This window comes from Phalacrocorax aristotelis, chromosome 6, assembly GCF_949628215.1.
Source record: "Phalacrocorax aristotelis chromosome 6, bGulAri2.1, whole genome shotgun sequence".
NCBI classification, from domain to species: Eukaryota; Metazoa; Chordata; class Aves; order Suliformes; family Phalacrocoracidae; genus Phalacrocorax; species Phalacrocorax aristotelis.
The window spans coordinates 32,662,988-32,688,633 of record NC_134281.1 but is presented as its reverse complement, the minus strand read 5'-3'; the positions used below and the strand labels follow the sequence as shown (position 1 = coordinate 32,688,633).

The 25,646-nt window shown below is 54.4% G+C and overlaps 1 protein-coding gene across 5 annotated transcripts in view; it reads right to left on the bottom strand.

Annotated features, from left to right (window-relative positions):
- CACNA1E (calcium voltage-gated channel subunit alpha1 E) overlaps positions 1-25,646 on the bottom strand; it is a 147,319-nt gene that overhangs the window by 71,739 nt on the left and 49,934 nt on the right. For 4 of the 5 annotated variants that reach the window (XM_075096954.1, XM_075096956.1, XM_075096955.1 and 1 more), the window contains exons 1-5: positions 15,937-16,037; positions 15,365-15,504; positions 4,558-4,661; positions 3,629-3,781; positions 2,649-2,830 (exon numbers count right to left, since the gene is read on the bottom strand). In XM_075096954.1, the coding sequence (XP_074953055.1) occupies positions 2,649-2,830; positions 3,629-3,781; positions 4,558-4,661; positions 15,365-15,504; positions 15,937-16,029 (672 nt within the window). In that variant the 5' untranslated portion in view covers positions 16,030-16,037. Of the gene's footprint in view, positions 1-2,648; positions 2,831-3,628; positions 3,782-4,557; positions 4,662-15,364; positions 15,505-15,936; positions 16,043-24,556; positions 24,824-25,646 lie in introns of those variants that run through there. The other variant, XM_075096957.1, reaches the window with a different exon arrangement.

Genomic DNA, 25,646 nt, shown 5'->3' with positions numbered 1-25,646 from the left:
AAAAGTGGATCATAAACTCACGATACAGTTACACAGGGGAATACTATAGTAAGTAATTTTTTTAAGAGATTGATAAAGTGTTTTTTGTGCAATCTACCTCTCCTCTGTGGTGTTAACCTGCAAAGACATAGCCTCCCAACGCTTTACGCCAGTGGGAAAGCAGAGTCCCCCACCAATCCCCCCAAACCTGGGGCAGGTGCTGGGCAAGGTCCATGCTTGTTAGCAGCGGGACCCTGTTCTGATTTGCTGCTCCCAGTGACGAAGGTGACAGCAGAGCATCCAAGTGGCTTTCCACCCCTGCCCAGCCCTCCTCCAGCATCCCCCAGGGACCACATCACCCATGTGTATGCCTCTTTTTTTTATTAAAAAAAAAAGGCAGAAGCCCATTTTACTGCCTCCAAGCAGCAAAACGACGAAGCACCCATAGCCTTTGCAACCTAGAGGCACACCACAAGACTGCACTTGGCCTTGGTGAGGGGGGGAAGTGCAGCCCGACAGTGCTGGGAACAGTGTCCGTCCCTCGCCGCCTCCCAGAGTGAATCAGCAGCATTCTACTATACCAAGGCTCCAATCCTCATTCAATTAAAATCCAAGGAAGGTCCCTAATCCTTTCCATTATAAGTAAATAATAGCTGGTTCTTTGCAGAGGAGCAGGAAAGGAAGGCACCTTCTGGTCCCAGCCATCAGGGACACCATGACAGAGCACATCTGCCCGGTGTTGCAACTGATGCTGGGAAGAGCATTTGGGTACTGGGGCTGTGGCTCCCCAGGTGACCCAGAGAGGCCCCAATTTAGCAGCTACAGTGGTAAACAGGGGATCCTGTGGGGTAGGTCCTGCAGAGCATGGTTATCAGCGCTCCCAGCAGCATCTCCCATCCTTACCCCCAAGAAAGATCCAGACGGTGGATCAGCAAATCCCAGATATCAAAGGGATCAGCTCCAGCCTTCCCAGCAAGGACACCATAAATGGCAGGAGACCAGATTTTCTCAGGAACTGCCAGTAGAAACCCACAAGGTCGATCAGACCATAAATTGCCCATCCATGTAGCTCACCAGCTCCTCGCACACCACAACCAGGCCTCTAGCATGGGGAGCACTGCTGCCAATTGCTGCAGGCACTTAAGGATGGGGCAGAGGGGACATGAGGTGCACTGACACAAGCAGCCCCTGGGTTTTGCATAGAGCTGGTCATTAATGCAAGAAACAAGGTGTAGGGTAGGTTGCTGGTGCAAGGCACCGGCAGTGCTGGGCACGCTTGGGCTGCAGCACAGTGGTGTGAGCAGGCGGCAGCTGCCCAGCCACACTAAATGCAGGGGAACCATGGTGCCAGGCAGCAAAATTGACCTTTCCTGCTATACTCAATTATGCCTGGGCAATAGGCACTGTAGTCAAATCTCTAATCTCATTGATACGCCAGAAGCAACCAAGAAAGAGTCTTTTTTCGGTCTGACCTCCCATGTGGTTCAATCCTGCCTAATTCCCCTCCCAAAGCAGCAAGATCCAGGCACCACTGCCTCCTTTATGAAGAGGAAAACCAAATCCTCATGGCAAGGTCAACCCCTTGCCATGAACTCTCCCCTTTCAACCCCCGTCTGGGTTTCGTGGTCTGTCTGCCTGCGCACATCATCCTGCACCCGCAGAAGGACCCTGGGATGGGCCAAGCAGGATGGGGACCCCAACACTGGCAGCACAGTACCTTTGCCTAGGGTTGAAAACCAGCCTTGCTGCTCACAACGAAGTAACTAGTGAAGCATGTTTCCCCATCACAATCCATCCAATTTGCCTCCCACAGAGCAATGCCACTCTTCAAATCTCCAGGCATTATGGGAACCAGGGTATAAAAACATTCCCAGTGCAATGATGCCGAAATTGATGCTGAAATTAGGCTGGGAACAGAACTGGCATGGTTGCTTCTAGCCCATAAACTAAAACGTATGTATACGGTCAATCAACCACAATGATATCGCACTTTGTGATTGCCTGTAGCTTTTTTCCCCTGCTCCCAGCTTTGCTCCCAAGTCACTCCGTGCGTATCCCAAGGGCTCGGGCATTGGCAACTTCAAACAGCTGCAAACCACAGGAACCCAGCCCAGCTTCATCAACACTGACGGAGATTTACAGCACAAATGCCAAAGGTCTTAGCTCCCTGTCGGACACCAAAACTCTGCCCCTGCCCCAGGGAGGCGGTCTGAGCCCAGCTCTGGGACATCCCAAGATCACTGCAGGGATGCAGGCACATCCACTGCCTGGTCTTCAGGGAGAGTGGATGCGCAGTGCCCAGAAGTCATGTCAACTCTTACAGAGCTGCCCCAGCGAGCACAGGAGGAGAAGGAGGGAAGGGAAGGTGCTCCCCAGGGACAGACTTTGAGCAGGAGGCTTGCTGCAGCCCATGCCCACAAGGTTTTCTTCTCCGCAACAGGTTGAACAACCAGCCCAGAAATAGGGCCCAATGCCCTTAGAGCTTCTTTTGCCCAGAGACATGTTACACATCCTTCTTTAATCCCCATCTCCCACGCAAATAGGATTGGCTGGCCGCATCTCCATCATGAAGGAAACTCAGCATCTCATAGGTTTCCAGGACACAGAACTACTATCTCTACCTCTCCATCCCCATCTCCTCAAAGAGACCCCAGAGCAGTGCTACTCACATTGTACAGGACTGTGGTCCAACCTTCCATGGTGATGCACTGGAAGACGGTCAACACAGCAAAGAGGATGTTGTCAAACTGCGTGATCCCATCGTTGGGACCAATCCACTCCCGGCACTCATAGCCTGGGGGGCAACCCTGCACCCCGCATGGATGGGGGGGGTCCAGCTCCTCTAGTTCACCTGCGAGCACACAGCAGAAAGCCAAAGGAGGCAGAGGTGAGAGAGAGGCAGGAAACAGCCAAAGGGAAGAGCCTGAACACAAGAAGGACATGGAACTGTTGGAGCGGGTCCAGAGAAGGGCCACAAAAATGATCCAACGGTTGGAGCACCTCTCCTGTGAAGACAGGCTGAGAGAGCTGGGGTTGCTCAGTCTAGAGAAGAGAAGGCTGCGGGGAGACCTTATTGTGGCCTTTCAGTACATAAAAGGGGGACTACAGGAAGGATGAGGGAAATCTCTTCAGCAAGGCCTGTTGTGACAGGACAAGGGCTAATGGTTTTAACTAAAGGAGGGTAGATTTAGACTGGATATAAGGAAAAAATTTTTTACCATGAGGGTGGTGAAATACTGGAACAGGTTGCCCAGAGGGGTAGTAGAGGTCCCAACCCTAGAAACATTCCAGATCAGGCTGGACAGGGCTCTGAGAAACCTGATCTAGTTGAAGACGTCCCTGCTCACTGCAGGGGGGTGGGACTAGATGATCTCTAAAGGTCCCTCCCAACACAAACCATTCTATGATTCTATGAATGCAGATGGGCTTGGGGCAGAGCAAGGGACCCCACTGGGACCAGCCCTGGCTGCACGCAAACTGATCCTATGAGAAACTGGGACATCCTAAACACAACTGAGTGATGCCTGGTGTGCACAAAGCAAAGTGCAGGATCCTCTCAGCCCTGGGCTTCCCACAATAGCGACATGCACTTGCCCTGGCTGTTTTGCACCCCTGGGATGTGGCGTGGGTGCACAGCCCTTCTCCCCACCTGAATTGTTTGTGTAGCAGGCTCGGTGCAGCTTCCCACTGTAAAACTCCAGGCCGATAATGGCAAACATAAGGATAGCGAAAAAGAGCAGCAAGCCGATCTGGAGCAGAGGCACCATGGCCTTCATGATGGATTTCAGCACGATCTGCAGGCCTGGGAAGGGAAAGAAAGAGCACAGCTCAGCACGGTGATGCAAACACCCTACCTGGGCACATCCATCCCACCTCTGGCAAGAGGACAACAGTGAGCAGAGAGGATGGACAGTTATCAGACAGATGCAAGAGGCCAGCACAGCCTGGAAGATCTCTTTGGGCAGCTGAGGACCACAGAGGAAAGCACCATCCCAGGGGGAGAAGGGAGGGCCAGGCTACAGATCAATGCTCCAGGAGGACTGGTTTCTGGACCTGGTGTCCTGCCTGTCCTTGTCCTGTGTGAACTTGGTGGGACAAGGCCCATGCAGCTCTGTCCCCCTCACTGCCCCCAAGGCACAGATCCAGCACACTGCCCAGACAACACCCAGGGCAGGAGGGACAGGAGGACCAGTGCCAGCAGCAGCCTAGTTTCTTTATTTATTTCTGTACCGGCAGAGAAAATCTTGCAAAAAAAATTGAAATCTCCCCTGAATAAACATCAATCCTGAAAGGATCCACCCACCGCTTTCTGGCCAGGGAAGCAGAGCCACTGGCAGGCCCCGGCGAGCCGCCGAGCCCAGACTTGTGCTAGAACGGAGCAGACTGGGTGGCGGGAAATGCCACCCAGGGACACCAAATGCTTCCATCCTAAAGTTCCCACTACGTAGAGAGGTTTGTCCCCCTCTTCCCTGAATTCACCCCTCATCTGCGAGGTGGCACGAGGATGCCTCTTATTCTGAAGGACAACAGGGATGGATGCAGACACCCCAGGAGGAGGACCAGAAGCATCCAACTTACTGGGAATGCCCGAGACAAGCTTCAGAGGTCTGAGCACGCGCACGGCCCGCAGTGTCCGCAGGTCCACGTGGGTGTTGAAGTGCGTCCCAGCAGTGGCGAGGATGCTGCAGGCAGACAGGGAGAGAGCAAAGTTATCCTGGGCAAAGCCCTCAGCCACTCCAGTGCCAAAAGCCGTGTTTTCATGCCAGACTAGGGAAAGCCATGAGAAGCACCATGTCTCTGGGCAGATAAAGAGATTCAACGCCTCCCAAAGCCCACATGCCAGTGAGCCCTGTTTGATGTTGGCACCAAAGGTCATGGGCCACTCTGGCCAGCCAAAGCCATCCAGCCCTGGCTGCCCCCCATGTTCCAGGATGGCTGGGGACAGCCCCACACTGCAGAGCTGGTCATCACCCATACCATGCAGTCAATACTGTAGATGTAGTACTCTTCGCAGCTGCATGGGTTTAAGCTCCCTTCCAGGCAAGTGGCACATGTACCAGAGATGGTGCCCCAGAGCTGGGCTTGCTCTCCTGGTGGTTACCCATGCTCCCCTGGTAGCACCTCCAGCCATCAGCTGCTCTGGCTTTTTTCACACATGGAGCTTTCTTAGAGTCCCACCTCTGGGATTGCCGAAAAGGAGCAGAGAACCTCACATGCATTCAAAAATCTATAGCAATTAAAGTTTGATGACCTTGGAAGGCAACCAGCAGGCACAGGAAGGACTCCAGAGGTTTTATTGTAAAACACAAAGCCCATCTCTGGAAAACAAAGGGAGCTGGTACACACTAAGTCCAGCAGTGGAAATGCTCAGGGCCTTTGTACCTGCTGAGGGGATGGGGATGCAGTGGCTCGGGGATGCAGTGGCTCAGGGATGCCAGCAGAGCCACAGGAGCACAGGCGGCAGTGCTGGAGCTCATGGCCTCCTCTCCCATCTGGGCTCAGTCCCTGGGGAGCTGGATGAGAAGGAGGAGGAGGGAGGGCTGCAGTGGAGGAGCAGGGGGTGAGAGAGGAAGGGACGGGGAGGAGAGTGGGACAGAGGGAGGCAGCAACCTCAGGGCTGTTTGCAGCAATCCAAAAACCGAGGGAAATTGGGTCATTGTTCCACTAATTCATCTAATTACAGGCCAGAGCAGCTCTCTGGCGGCTGAGCAATTAGCACTCTTTCTCTCTCCCTCTCCCCAAGGTATGGCAGGTACCAACCTACCCCTCCAGAAAGGCGGTTGAGTTTCCTAGGATACCCCAGCAGCAGAAGCACTCTCACATTAGCAAACCAGGTTGTTTCAACTTCTTTTCCTAGCCTCCTCTTCCTCCCTTCACCAGCAAAACCCCATCCCAACAGCACCTGGGATGCATCTTCCCAGCATCACCCACAACTCCCCATATATCAGGCTGCTTATTCCAGATATACACAGGGACTTTTTACCCTTGATGGCACTTTTCCACTGTGCCCCAGCCCGTGACTAGCCCCCGCTACCCACAGGGCTGACAGGAAAGCAGAAAAGGGACTTAAGTCAGGAGCACCCAGAGGCTAGGGAAAGCTATATTGTTAAATTGGTTGTAAGATCAAAATCAATAAGTACGATAAAGCACGGCCACTCAGCAGCACGTGGGAGAGAGAAGAGCACAGGGGCTTTCATCTCTTTCATGCAACCCACCAGTGAGAGCAGGGTAACCCAGCACTCCCCAAAAACACTGGCGTAGAGGACACGCTGTGCCAAATGCTGCGCTGGAGACCCTGAGCCCCTCCTTCAGCTTTTGCTCCTCATGCCCCGATGCTTGGTGTCCAAACAGCCTCCCAAAGGGATGGAGGAAAAGCATTTGCAGCCCCTGTGTTGACTCCAGCTGGGGCCAAGCATCTTCAGGAGACCAGGGATGCTCCTCAGCTGGACACAGGCTCCAGCCCTTCTCCCAGTGGCTTGTCAATGCAAGCCCAGCTGGAAGGTTCCTGGCAGCAGAGTGGGACCAACAGTTCTCTCCTACCACCACAGAGTAGCACGAGCTGTGGTCCTTACATAACCAGGCAGAGTGATGGAGATGGAGCCATCACTGCTCCCAGCCCATCACACATCTCGGGGCGGGGGGGGGGCAGGACCATCACCTGAGGCACCGCTGGTCCAGCATGATGGAGGGGAGCAGAACACCCTGGCTGCAAAGTCCTCTGCTAACCCAGATTTGTTTGAAGGGCTCAGGAGCCGTCACGCTGAGCCTTCAGGCAAGGTTCAGGCGATTTCAGGGCACTACTTCCCAGCGCTCTAAATTAGCTGCTAAGAATGGGACTCCTCTGTGGCAAGATGACATGCTCCTTGTCCTCGCTGGGGGACAAGGGACATCACAAGTTCTTTCAGAAGGGGGTTTGGACAGATCACCAGAGTGAGGGAGTTGTACTGCAGACATGTCTCCTGACCAATGGCAGAAAGATGACCCACCACTATGAAATAGCTGCCTGTGCATCCTTTTGTGGGTACAGCCGCAGCTCCCAGTGAGGGCAGATGAACTGGGAGCGCATGTTGCTGGAGCTGCTCCCAGCAAACCCACCCATCCCAGAGCAACGAGGCACCCCAGAGCCCCTGAGCGGGGTCTGAGAAGCCCTGGGCCATTTTAGACCAATTGAGGTGGCTAGAAAAAGCTAAGCAAACTTCCAGGCATGCAAGGCTGGCTTCTGTCTGCTTTTCCCAAGCCCTTCAGTGGCTCTAAGTAACAGACATCACCTCTCTCTGACAGCTAGGCTTTGCTAGTGTACAGACACCACCACCACCACTTTATCACTAATAATAAATACAGCACTCAAAACACACCTTCCTGCTTTGGACTTCAGCATCTCACCTGTTAATTGCTTATTAACCCTCTAAGCATGTTTTTTATTTTTGGTTTGTTGTTTTTTTCTTCTTCTTCTTCAGATGGGTCACTCAGCATGACCCATTTCTGATGTATTTATTGACATACATTAAGGTTTCTTATAGCTCCTCAGGATGCACAGAACAGAGATGGGAATCAGACTGTAACAGACCTTTCTGCTGACACAGGGCGGCAACTCCGGTATCTGTAGAACAATTTAAACCCTTTTCGAATACTTACAATATCCACGTCTGATGTGCTAATAATTATTCTTTATTTTTAGGCAAGGACCCAAACTAAAATTACATCTCACCATCTAAGTTATTTGAAAAAGCTGCCAGATTGGGCTATAAAAATCCCGATGATCTCATGCTTTTCATCATATGTACTGGAGAAAAAAAGAAGTAGAAGAAAAAAAAGTGAAGGCGTTTTTATAGGTCACCCAGGCAAAGGGGTTAGTTTTACTTCTTCAGAGGAAAGGGGGAAGAGGCTTCAGGTGAAGAAAAGCAGAGAGGAGCTATTGGAAGGATGCAAATGAGAGAGGAGGCAGGATGGGAAATATATGCTAATCCCCAAAGTATAATTGAATAGTGAGCAATCACCAGCAGACAAAAACATGTTTTCAGGGGGGAAGGGAAAAAAAAAAAAACACTCTCTGTGTTTGCAACCAGGATGATTATTTTATTTTATTTATTTACAGGCTGCGGAGTGAAGGGCGAGCTCCCACTGGGCCCGCCGCACCTGCAGGCTTTTGGGCTGGCTGCCGGCAGAGCGATGCTCAGCCCTCGGGCACCGCTCCAGCTTGCAGCAGCTGAGCAAAGCGCACGCCCTCGCCTCCAGCTGAAGACCTGCACCTATGGATTTCTTTTCCTGGGGGGGTGGGGGGGGAAGTATAATCACATTTTAAATTACTCTCTGCTTTTCAGGACTTAGCAGAATAAACCATGAGCGATGCTCAGTGACCCTTCCCACACAAAGCCCTTTTACTAGCACAGAGCCAGCACCAAATCTGGGCACTATCACACACTACAGCACCCATCGTGCCTCTGCTGCCCATGCCAGGAGCTGCACATCACACCTGCTCCCATCCCCATCATCCCATCAGGACTGGCACCAGCAGCCCTGAAGCCTCAGCCCTTGGGGACACCACACACATCTCAGGGCATGTTTTTTGAAACACCAGGGACCCCAAGAAAAGGCTGAACCCCTAAATGATCAGATCGACCCTCGATTCATCCCCCCACCCCAAACTGAGCATCCCTCAACCACTTCCATCAGGGACCGCTGCAGAGGCACATGCAGACAAGCCGTCCCAGCAAAGGGCAGCTCTGGGGTGTGCTGGATGGAGGAAGGGATCGGCTGAGACAGACTAATCTCAGCTCAAAATCTGGGGCAGGGAGGGTGCTGGCTGGCTGATGCACAAATTAATATTTATAATTAAGTGGAAAGGCCTCTGAAGGCCTGCACTGTCACCTGACTCTATGAGGGAGACTACTTCATAATTAATACACCGGTCAAACAGCTCAGAGAAAGTGAGTTACCTGATGAATTTACCCCATTCTTGCCCTTTTCTGCTGGTGAATCAAGCCCTCCCTCTTCAGAGAGCATCACAAGTAGCAGGATGGATTCTAAGCTTGGGTCCAAACCCCACTCAATGCAGGGCCAATGGGATTAGATCACCCTCCCTGAGGATGCCCCAGCAGAGCACAGCGCTCCTGCTTTGGGGATGCCAGGAGGCAGGGACACCAGGCCAAAGTCCTGCCCTCAGCACAGTTCAGAGCAACCTTAAAGCCTCCATCATCTTTGCTTGCTCTTTCTAGGTTTTGGGGCCATGACACAAGCATATTGCACAGCTGCAAAGCTGCTGATCCCATCTTTCCTAGCATCTCTGAAAGCCCTGAACCAGGTACCAATGGATCCCTGCAAAGTGTGATGAGGGTGAACACAAAATCTGCCTTCACCAGCCTTCAACCTGGGGGATGAAATTATCCCCCAAGGCCACCTCTTCCTGGAGGAGACCCCAGGATTTGGTACATGATGGAGCATCCCCTCTGCAAGCCCGCCCTGTGCCTCCCTCCTGCGACACCTCTCCGCAGATGCAGGATTTGGCAGGGGCAGGAGAGGGTAGTGAAACTGTGTTTGCACAAACGGAACCTGGTGGAAACCTAAAGTCATTGCCAGGAGGCTGGAGAGCCAGCCCCGCAAAGACAAACACAGCACATGCGACCATGTAGCAAGCAGGAGTTAGATGAACTCATGCTAACGAAGAGGTCTGAGACACCAAGGATATTTACCCAAACCTGGGTGATACCACCTCCTCACATGCTGATGTAGTGGAAAATAACCCCTTCCCTTGAGCCAGGCTTTTACCGTGCAACTCCTCTCCCGGAGCAAGGTCCATGGCAGTACACAGGGACTTTGCAGTTTGGCCCAAGGCTTTATCCCTGGGAGGACAAAGGCTTCACCCCAGCCCGGGAACTCTGCACCCAGCAATGTGGAGCAGGGCTGTCAGGGCTGCAGACGGAGCCCCTGGGGACCACACAGGGTGGAGGGGTGCCTGGGAGGGGAGGCAATGCCACTGGAGCCCAGCAGCTCTGTGGGAGGGACTGACTCACTCCGCAGCGCAGTGGCTGTGGGAAACCAACCGCTGGGGAAGAGGAGCTAGGAAGGACGGGGCGAAGCATGTGAGCAGCATGAGGGCCAGATCCTGCACCAGGAGAATGCAGGATGCCTCTCTCCCTCAAAAGCCAGAGCCGTGGGTCTGCCAGCCCCAGGGTCACCCAATGTCCCACCCCTACCTGTCCCCAGCAGCACAAAGCCCTTTCCTTCATCACCCACCCCATCCCCTCACCAGGCCGGGGGAACAGCACTGCCCTTTGTACGAGGTGCCAATGTCAGGCATGTCCCATCACCGTGGCATATGGCATATGAATCATTCACAAAGCTGGGGAATTAATTATTCATCCAAACAAAAGACCAAACACTTCACTAATTGTCCTGGAAGGAGGGAGCTGGGAAAGGGGTGGGTGATGGGGCAGACATCAGGTCGGAGACCAGCATCATGCATGAAAGGAAAAGAAGGGAAGAGGAAAAAAGTCTAGTCTGGTGTGAGCAAAGTACTGCTCCACTTTTGGACTCGGGGTTGTCTCTTTACTCGTTTATCCTATAGGACAACACTCCTTGTAATGGTACAGGCTCTGGCAGAATAATCCTGTTGGGGTGATGCACTTTTGCTCCGATTTAACACTTATTCTCCAAGCCTTGTATCTGCTCCCCCGACTTCCTTGCTTGGAGATGTGCTGTCCTCCCTCAGTTAGGAAAATGCAGGTGCCAGCACTGGGGAAAGAACCTGTTCCCAGCCTGCATGTGCACATGCATATGTGTGTGTGCTCTTGCACATGCATGGGGTATCATGCATGCTGCTGGAGGTTGGTAACCCAAACCATGAGGGGATGCAGCATACGAATATTCCTGCACAGAGCTTCTGCCAGCACCAATTCAAGGGCCTCCCCTCTGTCTCTGGACCTGTGAGACCAAAAAGACCACCTAAGAAACAAAATTTCGGTTGTGCAAGGTGCACTAAATACCAGAGGGCAAAGCATCCTCACCTCTGCCATGGAGGAGCTCAGCGGAGTTGCAAAAAGGGCACTGGGCACTTTCCAGGGTGGTCATCCCAAAATCCAGGCAGCACCACAATGAGCAACAACCTGCCCTCCTTGTTCCCGTGCTCACATTGCAGCCTTGTAGCAAAGAGGAAAGCAGCCTCCTAGGAACAACTCCCTCCAGCTTCACACCCTAGCCGTGGCTGAAAATCAGGGCACGTGTTTGCACAGAATTTCACCGGGAGGTCAGAGGGGCAAGCCCAGCTCACAACTGCTGCTTGCCTTTGCAGGGAGAGGACTTTAGTTTTTGGGCAAGCCGTCCGGGCTTGGAGAGCCAGGCTTTCCTCCACTGGCACAGGCTGGCACCCCTCCAGTCGGCTCCAGGTTTGCTAAAGATACAGCAAGCACCACTGGCGATCATTCATTTCTGCCTTCCCTTGGCCATGGTCCACCCCACAGAATCTCTTAATGAAAACCACAGTACCCAAGGGCTTCACAAAAGGCATCCAGGTGTAGCGGCTGTTATTAAACCCTTTGAAAAACCCAGACGCCAGCTCTTCTTTTTAGTGACCCCGGTGCATTTATCCTAGTTTTATAGCAGCTGCTTCCCCTACTCCTCAGTAGCACAACTTCACAAGGGCCTTTTGATTTCCATTTTGATTTTCTCCCCATTGTTAGAAGTGTTCCCCCACCCCTTCACCTCTCACATAACGTGTTATTGTATTACCGCTGCAACTGCTGTTAAAAAAGCCAGCGCGGTGCTATGATGCTCAGGCATTGGAGTGTGTGAAGCACACACCCACTGGGATATTTTCAGAGGAAGTTTAACCCTTCTTTTTCCATGAGCTCCTTCAGATACAGTGTAGGACAAGGCGGGCTGGTGTAGGGTCCTCGTTCTCTAGTTGTTACACTAACAGCACCCAGGGAGCACAGAGCTGATGCTCCAGTTGCTGGTGGCTGAAGGTTCTTCAACCTCACCCTCTTGGGACCACCCCAGTTAAGAGGTCACCAAGGTTCTGCTGCCCCTTCTGACCATTTCTGAGCAGTTTTCCTCTTTTTGGTCCAGGACACACTGTATCGAGCAGGTCATGAGTCCACCTTCAGCACCCGGCCAGGTCTGGTTCATTCATGGGCAAGGCAAGGAGCATCCCCAGGCCCCAGCGGAAACACAGACATTCCCCTCCCCAGCTCTGCCTCAGAACAACTGAAGGTATATTATGCATGATTTCAGAGAAAAATATTTTTAGCTGGGGGAGAACAGGCTGTTTTTTTCAGGCAGCAATGATGATTTGGAAACCACAGGTTATAAAGAAAGCGGGTTTACAAATGTGACTATTAGTTCCCCAGTGGAAGCTTTAGCATCAGGGAGTTTTAGGTGGGCGTTGATTTCCACTGAGATGAAAAAATCTGGATTTATTGACACGAGAAGCAAACACCAGTTGAACCCAAGTCAGTGACATCCATTCCTGCACAGAGTCCCAGGAGGCCGCTCACAGCAGTAGCCACTCATTCAGCTAATTTACACCAGGGAGAGCGTGCCCAGGATATCCCACTGCTCATAGAAACCCCAGTGTGATGTCTGGGGCCATGATGCCACCTGCATTAAGCACCTCTCCCATCAGATATGTGGCAAGAAAGTCCAGAAAGGAAGACTTGTACCCTGTGACACCCTTGGAGAGACAAAGGCCAAGTGAGTGTGATGCTGGGTCCCTCTGGGTCAATCAAGGATGGATTCTGGGGTGGGTCCTGTTCCCAGGGATATCCCCTCTGGTCCTCTCTGGGATGCATCAGCATCCCAAACCAGTCAGCACATCCTGAGGTGAGCGCTACCCTACACCTCTGATGCTCACAACATCCCCTCCACCACAGCCACTGCCTCTTGCTAAGTCACAGCAAGATCCCGACGACCATTAACTCTCCCAAGCTCAATAGTCTCTGTCCAGACACTCACGTATTAATCAAGTGCAAAGTTTTAGTCCACAAAGACAATCCTGAACCCACTGGTCACCCACATACATCCTGCATGAAGACTTCACCACCCTCCTTACACAACTGACACAGTGTGAACCACCAAGTGCAAACCCTGTCCCACAAACTGTTTGCAAGTCATTTGCCAGCTGAGGATTATCTGCTGAAGAAATTTGCCAGTAATTCAGCAGATGAAACAGGCAAGAGTTTTTTGCAACCATGGTGCCGAAGAACAGCAGCTTTGCCAGTACCACACAACGAAAGCGAGAGCTGAACAGCACAGAGGAGCCTATGACCTGATACACCTGATCCCCCTGTGACATGACCCTCCCCAAAACTGGTCCAAGATGAAAATCTGCAGGTTGTCTCCTCTACACATCGTACAACAGAATTCACCCTGAAAACCCAGTAAGCCCATGCTGGTGGGCACCAGCAGTGCTGGGGCAAAGCCGGCAGGTAGTCAGGCATTTCTTGGTGAGGCTTTCATCCTGCTGGAGCAAACATCAGGATGCAAGGGGGGTAAGAGTGGTGAAGCAGACCCCAGAGGGCTGTGTCCCATAACCAGCAGTCAGGGGGACCTGGGCACCTCCCAGCAGCGCGGGCAGCACAGCACTAACAGCCCTTCACGGACAATTGATTCCCTGGCACAGGGCCTGGCGCGGCACTGAAAGTTGCTGGCGAGGTTTTCACAAGTGAGTAATTGCTGAACGCTGACTCAGCACCAGCTCGGTTACAGTCAGCTCACCCAGAGCGGCAGGGAGGGCAGGGAGAGGTCCACGGCAAACCCCCGCTCCCAGCCTAGTGCTTCCCCTTGGCCCAGGCCCCAAAGGATGCCTGGGCCAGGAGGCGGACGACAGGCATTTCCCAGCCAGCCGGCCGCTTTCTGCACACTCAGCCCAGCACCACAGCTGCACAGTGAGGCTGCAACATCCCCTCTTGTTGTTACCAGGGGTGACATGTGTCCCACACTGTCCCCAGAGATGTGACTGGCCCAGGAGCTGTGCCCAGCCGCTCTCCCCACAGCACTGAGCCTGCCTGGCCACAGAGCCCTCCCCTGAGAGTCACTTAGCAGATGCAGAAGAGTCAGCAGCATCCTGTGCCATGGCTGCACCACCCGCAGGCAGCCCGCTTGCTGCCCACCAAGAAGCATCACCCCACCACCAGCACACCGAGATACCCTGCCAGCAAGGCTGTCCAGGCCCACATTGGACCAAGGGAGTCAAAACATTCCTAGTCACATTCACCTCAGCCCTTCTCCTGAGCACAGTCCCAACCTGCACCTTTTCACCACAACCAAGCAGCACCTATTGCCATGTTCTTTGCAGCACCAGGCTCAGCATCCACCTTCCTCCTCCAAACACCCAAACGGGTGTCATGTCCCACGTGGTGCCACCACCCAGAAGGCTGTAAGCCAAGAGACAGGACTGTACAGCAAGCAACTCAGGAGACACCCTAGGTATCTTGCCTGACTCCTGTGGCTCAGTTTCCCAGTCAGTGCTACAGCTGCTCTGCACCCAGCAGAGCTCATGTAGTGCTCAGAGATCCACAGACACCAGCTGTTTGTACACACCAAACCAGCTCCTCTGAATGTGGCATTTCCATCAGCATGGAAACAAGCGGCAGCCATGATCCAGGCACCCCTTCCCCAGGACCCCTTGGTGGCTACAGGCACCTACCTGCCTTCCACACAGCGAGGGGCTGTGGTGGGGTCACCCTGTAGGGCTTCTGCTTAAGTCAATTGCCAGTGTTGGCTAACACAAGTCAAAATGCCCCTGCTCATTTCTACACCACCAGCACAGCCCATCACAACACAAGCAGGACTCAAATCTGGGCCACATCACGTGACACAGCCAGTGACACAACCAGTACCCACGAAGCTCTGTGCACTATCACCCCCAGCATCGCTGCTGCGTGTTGGGATGCTGAGCGAGCATCACCTGGGAACACAGCCCCACCCAGACCTTGTTCCCAAACCCCCAGCACTGGGCCAAGGCTGGAAAATGCTTGGGAAGGCAAAAGGAGAAGAGATTTTCTCCCTGCCCTTGGGGGCTTTGACCAAGACCACTCCCAGACTATGTCCAGTTGGTCAGACTGCACTCCCACTCCATCCCCACCTCACCCCATGCCCAGATGGGTGACAGACGCCAGACCACAAGCTGAGGAATGCTTAACATGATGCCCTCAGAGCCAGCCCTCCTCACCTGATGGGGAACCTTTTTCCTCCATTAGCTGCTCACAGCAAAGCCAACACAGGAGCCTCCAGCACAGGGAGCCTCCCCTCCTTTATTGGGATGAAGAACCAGCTCCGACAACAGCAAACCAGAGCCTTGCCCCGCATCCTGGAGCTCATGTCCCCACAGGGGTGAGCCCCCATGCCCGACTGCCCAGCCCTACCAACAGCCCCACACCGCCTGACTTACCCACTGAGGACCACGATGAAGTCCATGACGTTCCAGCCGTTGCGCAGGTACGAGCCTTTGTGGAAAACGAACCCCAGAGCCACGATCTTAATCCCAGCCTCGAAGCAGAAAATCCCAATAAAGTAGGGCTCCGTCTTCTCCTGCCAGAGGGGAACCAGTGACACAGTCAGAGGGGGAGACAGAGCAAACACCACCAGACATTTCACATTAACCCAACTCATGTCCCATCCTACCTTCCCCAGCCCCGTCCTCCCCTTTGGGAACTTTCCCAGCTATTCCTCAGCCAGCATCAACCTTGGAAACAAAAAGTAGGGGCTAGGACCCAGTCAAGTTGCCCAGACCCCCTTCCCTACCCCACTTTTTAAGGTGCTTAAACCTTCCTGAACCCTTTCCATGGAGGAGGATTATGCGTCAGCAGCCCCAGGAAGGCTGGACAGGTTGGTCCTAGAAGAAACCTCCTGCTTTACCACCCTGAAAACAGCAGAAATTTGCTGGTAGGATAGGGTTGCTCCTCTCAGCTGGTCCCTGCCACTCACCTACGGGGTGGAGAGGGATGGACACAAGGTACTTACTAATCTCCGTGACATGGGCGTCTTGTCGTCCTCAGGGAGGTGCTGCTCGAGGGCCAGCACAATGCAGTTGGCAATGATGGTTGCCAGGATCATGTACTCGAAGGGAGTGGAGGGGAGTTAAGGAGCAGAGAGGAGGTGGATGATGACCCTGACCCACCAGCCCACCCCTTCCCACGCCTCGTTTCACCTGCTTGTTAGCCACCACCACCGCTTTCCACACAGGAACATGTGCACATGCAGCCCAGCTTTCAACTCCTGCTGCTCCCAGGCAGGAGGGTGGAGCCCACCTTGGTGCTTTTGGGAAACAAGCGGGTGACAAGAACTGAGAACTAGGCTCTGACCAGGTTGGCCTTCGTCTGGAAAAGGGCTTGCCATGGTCCCTAGAAGTGTCAGGGAGGCCCTCCTTGGCATGGCATGTTGGTGGTTGGGGCTGGCACATCCCTGTACGCCACGTCCCTTCTGCTTGCCTTCTCTTTTCCATCATGAAGCAGCAGGAGATGGGGCTTGAAGGGAGTGTATCACGGGCTACCATCAGCCCTGATCCTAAAGCATCCCTGTGGGAGGAGCTATCTTCACGGCCCGAGGAGGACAGGGCATCCATGGCAGATCCTGGGGACCCAACCCAGACCAACTCACCCTGTGCCCTGCATTGGTAAGGTAGACATGCCCTAGGAACCAAGAGTCCCTTGCCAAGCACCCCACAGATGGCAGGGTGAGCCCAGGCAGCACTGGGAACTGCAGAGTACCAGACTGAGCACTCACAGCTCAAGACACAGATGATGCCTGGGTCTGAGCTCCAGTTCCAGCAGCATCGAAAGTCCCCACAGAGACATCCCAGCTTAGCCATGCTTCAGTGACACCCCAAGGGGTAGTGGCACATTATCAGCAGGATCTGGTTGGACCCTTACGAGCATCCTAAATCCTACAGCCAGGTCTAGAGTTTACACACCCTTCTCCAGGAGCAGCATCGCACCAGGACAAGCAGAAATAGATGCTGGCATCTGAGGACCTGAGTGAGTAGGGAGGGGAGGCAGAGGAAAGGGCAAGCTGACACCAAGGAAAGCACCCCACAGCCAGCTCCCTCCTGCCTTTTGATTCACAGGGGCCACCAGGAGCAAAGTAGGAATGTGAAGCTCCCTCCTCCTGCCTGGCCCACTGTCAAGCCCTGAGAACAAAGCACTTCCAACCAACAGGACAGCCACATCTTTCCAACTTCCCATTGACCTTTACCACATCTTTACAATAAAAGCCCTGTTGTCCTCAATAACAAAATGAGGTGAGATGCATCAGCAGGCAGCACACCCCTTCTCCACTCCCTCCACGCCAAAAACCCACAGCTATATTACTGCCACCACTGGTGTCAGCAGCCACCCCAGGAGGGGACTGCCACCTTCCCAAGGCTCATGTCTGTGGAAAGGAGATATGATCCCACCTGGGATGGATTTGCCCATAAAGAAATCATCCACACTCCTGCCATATCAAGCCAGCAGCACCCCAGCTGAGCCCTTCCCCACCACACCGGGCTTCTCCAGACTTGTCAGCTTCAGGTTTGCACCAGTTAGGCCAGGAGGTGCCAGATGCCTGGGCCATCAGCCCCGGGAAAAAGGATTATTTTCTTTCACAACCTTGCCTTTTGGCTGCCGAAGCCACTGACTGCAACGAGATGCTTTAAACCAGTGGCCCTGAGCCCACGGGTGAGAGAAGACATACCAGCGCTGGCCATGAGCATGGGAAACTGGAAACCATGAAGTGACCCCAGCAGCAGCAACCCAGCAGCAGTGACCCTGTGCACACTGCAGCTTGCAGACAAGGTGGGAGCAGGGCTGGGCATACAGAGCAGGTCCCCAGAGAGCTGGCTAGGAGGGGCAGCCAAGAAGAGCCTGCTGGAACTGGGATGTATTTAGCCTGGTAGGGAGAAGAGCCAGGAATGATTCAGCCAAGGCATTTAAAAGGCTACTCAGTTAAATTAATGGTCACTAAGTTAAAGGCAAACCAAAAGAGAGATCGCTGCAGAGCTCACAGCTGTGGGCTCAGACCTTGGTGCCAGCCAGGAATGAACTGCAAGCAGCTCCTTGTGTTTGGGGGGAGGCCAGACCCCAGAAGGTTTCCTCTAAGGCTTAATAAAAGTGAGGATTTCATTGCATAGCTCCTGCAAAAGCCACGTACTTCCCCTGCTTCCCACCTCTGGCCACACACTTCAGCTGATACGCAGACTGCGGCGCTTGGCCCCGAGCCACAAGCCTATTTGGGGTCTTTTTGTTTCATTTTCCTGAAAGTCTGCGAGCAATTAGCACAGGCTTAAAAGAAAACAGCACGTTAGTGGGGCGGTGCAGCCAGCTCCCCAGGCACTAAGCACATTTGCCTAGATAAGAAGTGTGGGAACGGCGCAGTGAGTCCGTCTGTCTGCCCCAGTGCAGCTAACCCCGCCGAGCATCCCACGCTCCTCCCCACTGTACCAGGCATCTACCGCCGCTTCCACCCTCCTGTGGCCATTAGTCCCACAGGGGAAACAGCCAGGTGGGAAAAACCCAACTTCTCCAAAGCCAGCAGCATGGGAGCCCTGCTTGGCAGTGGCTGGGGAGCTCAGGACCACCTCTGACAGCTCAGCTCGAGCCTGTATTTCCCTGCTGGCTCCAACATCTGGCTTGACAGTGCAAGGACAGTGCATGTCTGTCACAGCACAGGACCGTGTCCCCACCCCACCTCTGGTGAGCGAACGGTATGTGGGTCAGCAGGTACCAAGTCTAAAGGAAACAGGGCAATCGCTGCTGTAAGCAGTGATCTAAGCACAAGGTCACTGCCAAAAGTGACTCTCCAAACCCCACTGGCCCAGTTTTCTGAGGACCCCAGCCTGGGTTATCACATCTGGAACTGTGTAAGAGCTGCAAGGCATCAGCCCTGTGGAAACAAGCCCCTGTAGCTCCAGCTGTGACAGGTTTTGAGAGATAAAGGGTAAGAAAATCCTCCCCAAGGGATGGCAGGAACATCTGGCTGAACTGGGGGAAATTTTATTCACATACTTCACTTCCATCAAGCAAGCATCCTCCCAGCTCAGGGCTGGAGCCCACCAGACAACTCTCTATCAATCTTTTGTTTCCTCTCTCATTAGATGTCTAATTACACAACCTTCCAGCCACCCAAAACGCAGAGTAGCACTCGCCTCCCTCCAAGCCCAGTAATGAAATCCTGTCTCCCCCCAGCCTTCTCCTCCTTCGTCTGGCTTCTTCTGGAGGATCATTAGGGAGCCGATAAAAATAGGTTTTCTTATTGATTTATCTCCTTTACCCAACACTCTCTCCCCTGCACCATTGACTTGTTTCCTTAGCAACTCGGCCGATCCCAGTGCACGCCACACCTGTAGCTCCATGCTTCCCTCCCAGTGCGTTTGAGGTGGGGAAGGTACCCCGAGGCCACATGGACATCTCCCCCCCAAACCCATGCCCCAGCCCACCTAGAGCAGGCACTGTGAACTAAGCCCATGCCTAGAGCTGGAGTTTCTTGTTGGGTCTGGCAGGAAATGGCAGCGAGCACCAGGGAGATGTCCAGCCACTGGTGGATGCTTGCTTTCAGCTGTGACCCACCCTCTTCACCTCCCTCCCCAGCTGGGAGCCAAAACCAGCCCACCCAGAACATCTATACTGCTAATGCAGGGAGTGTGCCCAGCTCCAAGCCCTGAAGATGGATTTATGGTGCTGATGGCACATTGATGCAACCTCCCCAAGAGGCTGGATGCAAGACAAATCCCTCCCTGGACAAAGGCAAGGGCTGGGAGCTGCAGAGAGCCCCACTCCTTCTCTCCACTGCTGTGACCGTTCCTCCTCCCCGTTCCTGGGCAGGCAGGTGGGGAAGGAATAGAAGAGCCAGGGGAGTGAGGCCACATAGGCATCTCCAAAAGGGCTCTTGAACCCTACCTCAGAGGGCCAGCAGGAAGGCAGGAACTAGTTAACCCCTCACCCTGCTTGCATCACCCAGCCAAACTCCAACATCACCTAGAAACTTAAGTCTCCATTTCCCACTCCTCTTCAGGCTTCCCTCAGGACCTGCTACGGTCACTAATGGGCTTTCCCTGCTCCCCAGGTATCACTGAGAGGGAGCTTCAGTTCCTACATCTGTGGACTTCATCTTGCTGGTCCCAATCCCACCACTGCTGCCTGCCTCACACAGACACAGTGTGAAAGGAAGACAGACCCACCTCTTCAACATACCCAGCCCTAGGATGCCCCAACCCCCCTCCTCGCAGCTCCATACCCCAGCAGGAAAGAGAGCACTTCTCCAAGGTTGTTTTCCAAGAGAAACCCAAAATGCCAAATGGAGCAAAGGAGATGAGTGGCCCTAATTCAACTCTGGGGTTCCCCAGACCTACAGCACCTCCCTGGCTTGTCCCCAAAGACACAGAGGATCTTCCCCCAGCAGATAAGGCTATCCAGTGCCCTCAAGCAGCCACAGAGCCATGACCCCTCATAGCAGTCGCCATCTCTGCGCCCTGCCCCACCCAGTGCTCCAAGCCCATCTGTGCTCTGTTGGGGTTGACAGAAAGTGACGTCCAGAAGGACAAGGTACCAACAGACCCCAAATCCTCCAGCCATTCTTTGGATGCGAGCCAGTTCCTGCGTGCCTGTCACACACAGCAAAACAGGCTCAGGAGAGCGAGTGTGGGCTCAGGGCTGTGCTCGTGTCCCTGTGCAGCTCACAGGGAGCACCCAGGCAAGGTGCTCAGCCTGCCTAAATCTCACTTCACAGACATGCCTCAATTAGGGGGATTCCACTTTGTTTCTGTGGCCGTAGGCATCACTGCTTATGACTCCAAAACGTGGTGGTCCGGTCTCCATCGGGGACTAAACCAAAGGCAGTGCCAGCCAGGAGCTGGTCAGGCCAGAGCTGCCCACACTGCTGCCACTCCCGTAGGGATGCAGGACACCTGCCTGCCACGTGCACACAGCTCCGTGGAGAAGCGTCTCCATCTCCCCCGCCTCATCCTGCGCTTAAAAACTGGAAATCAAATCTCTCTCCTCTCCTCCTTTTTCTTTTTTTTTTAACAAAAAAGAACCACATCATGTGATTTTCCTGCCTTAACATCAGTTTTTTAACTTTGGTTGCCACAGCAACAGGATGCAACTTGGTGTCACCATGACAACAGCTGCCTCTGTTCAAATTCACCATCTGACAGGCAGCCTCGCTCTCTCCGGCTGTCAAAAAGATGGACCTGCCATTACACCTACTCGCCCCTCCCTAGAAAAAAACATTTTAAAAATCTGATGAATGAAGGGCTCAAAAAACAGCCTTGGAGGGGAGGAGGAGAAAAAAAAAAAAAAAAAAAGAGATGTTCTTGGGTAGCGCAAGGAGGGAACTGCCCAAGGATGGCACGACATGGCGCAGCTCTTCCCACAGGGAGGTGAGACCTTGCAAAATCTTGGCTGGGCAAGAGAAAAGGTGCAGGAGATGCTTGCTTAGGTGTGGCATAACACTACCAGGGTCCCCAAGGGGCAGTGCCCACAGAGACCATCAGAGATGCCCAGGTCAAAGCAAGGGTCATGACCAAAACGGTTCAGACACACATGGGCGTGCATCCCACAGAGTAAGATTCCCATGTGTGCTGGACTGGGGATATGCACTGCTGTGTTGCAGACACCCTGACTGCTCTTGGCCAGCCCAACACCAGATTTGGTCCCCAAAGGGGCTGAGATAGGAGAAAGCCCTCGCTGCAGGGAACAGCAAGGGCCCCAGAGGGCTGACAGACATCCCTGTCCCCTGCCAAACCGAGGGGACAGGTACAGTGGACAGTGTGTGCCTGCAGCCAGATGCTGTCCTTGGGGACAGAGCCAGAGCCACACAATGTCATCTGGCCTCTCTGGGGCAGGAGAGGGATCTTATCCAGGTCAAATGTGATTAACGGATGAAGAACCGAGCAGATACAGATGAGCTGCAGCCCATCTCATGTGCTAACTGAATTGCAGCTTTCCAGGCAGCCAAACAAATGAAATCAGGGCTAAAGGCCTGGCCATCAGCAGAAGGAGAGCAGGCAGGACAAGGCTTTGTTTCCAAAGGAGGAGCAGATGTTCCTATAGCCAAACCAGCGGCTATCTCACATGCTGAGCAGGACCAGTAAAAAGAACAGCTCCAGTGGAGGTAACCCACTGGGCTTTCCAGTGAGGAACTCAGCAAAGACTCATCTCCCGACAGAATTGTATCCCAATCCCAGTTGCTCGTATTTCTCCTCCTTCCCCTCCATGCATCATCCCTATTTACACTGGGAAGCCAAACTGCAGAGGCTGCTGGTTATAATTATACAGTTACCCAGCAGATATACAGGCCTGAATCACCAGTTATTTTTAGCCCTATTACCTAGTCAACTGGAGCTGGATGAAGAAGAGCCTCTACTCCTCCCCGCACTCCACCTCAGCCCCCTTGGCTTTCCTTGGTGCCGTGCCCACTCCAACCCACAGTGCTGGGACCAGCCTATCTCCCTCCTGGGGCCAGCAGCTCTCATCAACTGTGGCCAAAATCCAATGCTCACCTCCCAAAACCACCCTCGCCCTCACCCAGGAGAGATGCCACGGGCTCTGGGCCAGGCAGCTGAGATGCTCACACGTTAAAAGGCAGTAACTGAGTCTGCCAGGCTACAAGGATGGAAGCAACTTGCCTGGCCAACATGACTAAACTTGTCACCAAAAAGCCTTGTCCATCCCCAAGCCCTCAACAGCTCAGGCAGTGTGGAGGAGCTCTGGGGCGGATGAGTTTCTTGGAAAGAGATGGCAGCTATGTGGGGGATGGCCAGGGATGCTCAGCTCCCGTGCCTGGAACACGCCTGTTCCCAGCACTCACACGGGGATATGTCACTTACTTCTGGAAAAAAAAAAAAATATAATGAGCCCATCTCCCTCATGCATTGCAAATTCCAGGAAAGAATAATGCTGGGGAGTTTTTACCGCGCAGTGGTGAAGCTCTAGTCTCTAGGAGACAGCAGCTGCCTGGAGATGAGACATCACGCCAGCACAGGACCCCTGCCCACGTGGGGAGCACCAGGCCAGCAGCAGCACACCAGCTCCTTCTTACTTTAAATGAAAGCCAAAGGGGTGACAACCCTCTCATACCATGCTAAAAAAAGCACATGAACAATTTGGCATATTCTGGAAAAGCAGGCAGGCCAGCCTGGCCGCTGCCCTGCAGTCCCCAGCTGCTGCGTCCCCCATCCTCACTACCACACCGATGCTCCTGCAGTCACCCACATAGCACGTGCTGCCAGCAGGGGCAGATTCAGGGATGCCATGGGGAATTCAGCCCCTCCAAGCTGCTCCTTCACTCCCAGGTCACCCCCCTCAAAGCCTGGGGGATTTGCAGCTCCCCAGCCAGGACCAGCTCCTGCCTGGCAGAGGCTCAACCTGACATGTCAGAGCTGCAAAGGGACTATTTCCCCAGTGATGCTCAGCGGGGTGGGTGACCCATCCTGCATCCCTGCACCTCACCAGAGGGTTTCCCCAAAGTACCTGTTGCACCAGGCCAAGGCGTTGCTGCTTGGCACAGGGGCAAGCTCTCCCGCGCCCGCCAGAGGAGCCAGCAAGTTAACCAACAAGTTGCAGGGAGAGAAAGCAGCAGCGGCAAGAGCTGCATGTAATCACCACTGCAGAAAACGGCACGGGGAGGGTCCTAAAGCCAAAGCGCGGTCACGCTGAAGTTTTCAGGCTCAGGTCCTCTGTGGGGGCAAAGCCCAAGAGGGCTCTTTGGTAGCAGCAAGGCGCTGAGCCCAGGATGATGGGGAGCTGTGTGCTGCGGGACTGGGCACCAGCCAGGATACCCAGGGGCACCGCAGGGGAGGTGGGAGGGGAGGGACGTGCGCAGGGGTGTATGAAACGATGGAGAAGCAGGGGAAGGAGCGGGGGGATCTGTGCCCTCCATCTAGCCCTAGGAGGGAGGTCCTTGGGTTAAACCACGGCCCCTGCACCAGCCCACCAAGAGGTTGCGGGGCACAGCCAGAGGTTTTCAGCATCTTCCCCTCTGCCACAGGGAGGGGGCAGCCAGTTTCCAGAGCCACCGTGGGAGGCCAGAGGCTGCAGGGTGAGGATGGCCATGCCCTACCAGGTGTGATCAGCAGCAAAGGGAACACACTCCAGCAAGTGCAGGAGGGGACAAAGCCACCACCCAGCAGGGTCTAGAGAGTCACAAGCTCTTGGGGGTCTGTGCCCAGTGGGATGGGTGGCTCCGGGTGGGGTGGGGTGACAAAACTCCAGCAAGGCATGAAGGCATAGAGGAAAGGCTGTGACCCCCCACCAGCTGCACACGTATAAGGCACCCTAAAGCATGCAGAGTTAAACCAGGATCAGAGACATCCCCCTTGCCAGCATAGGGAGCTTCCAAATCCAAGCCTGAGGAGGGGCCGGGGGGGGTCCCTGTGGGGAGAAGGGGCTCAGCTCCCCACCAGGCACCAAGCAGAGCACAGGAGGGGAAGAAGCAACAGGGTGATGAGAGCATCTCTGGGGGACAGGGCACCCCTCTCCACACACCGAAGGAGAGCAGAAGGCAGGCGCTTACCTGCTGGCTGGTGCCACATGCACGTGTCCTGGGCGGCCACCAAGGCAAATCCAGGGAGCAAGGGGGGGGCTTGCAGGGGGTGCAGAAAGGATATGGCCAGTCGATGAGCTTCTTGGCGTATTTCCTGACTATGTTCTCTTCCCCAAAGAGGAAGAGTGATCTGTTGACAGTGAAGCAGTTCTGCCGGACAGGAATGGGGTTGTACAGAGCCATAGTCCGGGCTCTCTGTGCTTTGGTTTGCTTGAAGGCTCCCGGTGTCCCTCCCGCAGGAGCAGGAGGTCCTTGCCGGCTCCGGTTCTGATCGGAGCCCCCATCTCCAGAGCCCAGCCTGCCGGCCACCGCCTCCCCAAACCGAGCCATCCTGGAAGAAAACACACAGGTGAGCCAAAGCAGCACCACCAAGGCAGCAGTGGGGGGGAGAGAAGAGGGAGGGGGGTTGCAGGGTACAGTCCCAGCCACAGCCCCCTCCTCCTCTCTGGGTGATGCTCAGCTCCGTCTCTCTTCCATCCCTCCAGGGGAACAGGGACCCGCGTGGAGAAGGAGAGGCGGCAACACGCGGCACCGGCTCAGTGCCTCCGACACAGCATGGTGGGCAGCTGGCTGCCTCTGGCCACCCCCTGCAACAGCAACAGCCACACCGGCAGCCAGGCCAGCAGGGAGGGCAGGGAGCCGTCCTGCTTGCTTGTCAGAGGCCACAGCAGCTCGTTCCCTAAGCACCTTCTGCCACGAAGCAAGGGGTTAAACCCAGCCACATCCTTCCCACCACTCCGCCTGAAAGCCCAAACCACCCCTTTTAACCCCCCTCCTAGCAAGGCGAGCCCAAGGACTGCCTGCCAGCAAAGATCAGGCAGCAAAAGGGCTGGGATTCAAGTCCTTCTGTCCACCCCATCGCAAAGGAAGATGCAATTTGGTACAGCACCCAGCGCAGCAGAGGGGAGGCCAGGGGAACAGGTTGCAGCGTGGTCCAGCCTAGTTGGAGCCAAGTGTCCAACTCCCTCCTCCCGACTCCATCTTCAGCAGCCTGCCAGAGCCCAGCCACCCATCTGCTGGCTCCCCGGGGCAGCAAGCAGGGATGGCGGGCAGAGCCCCCCTGCAGGCACCTGCAGCAGCAGGGATGCTCAGCCCTTTGCTGCCAGGGCAGGAGCGCGCAAAGGAGACGCCAGCTTCCCGCAGGAGCCGGGCCA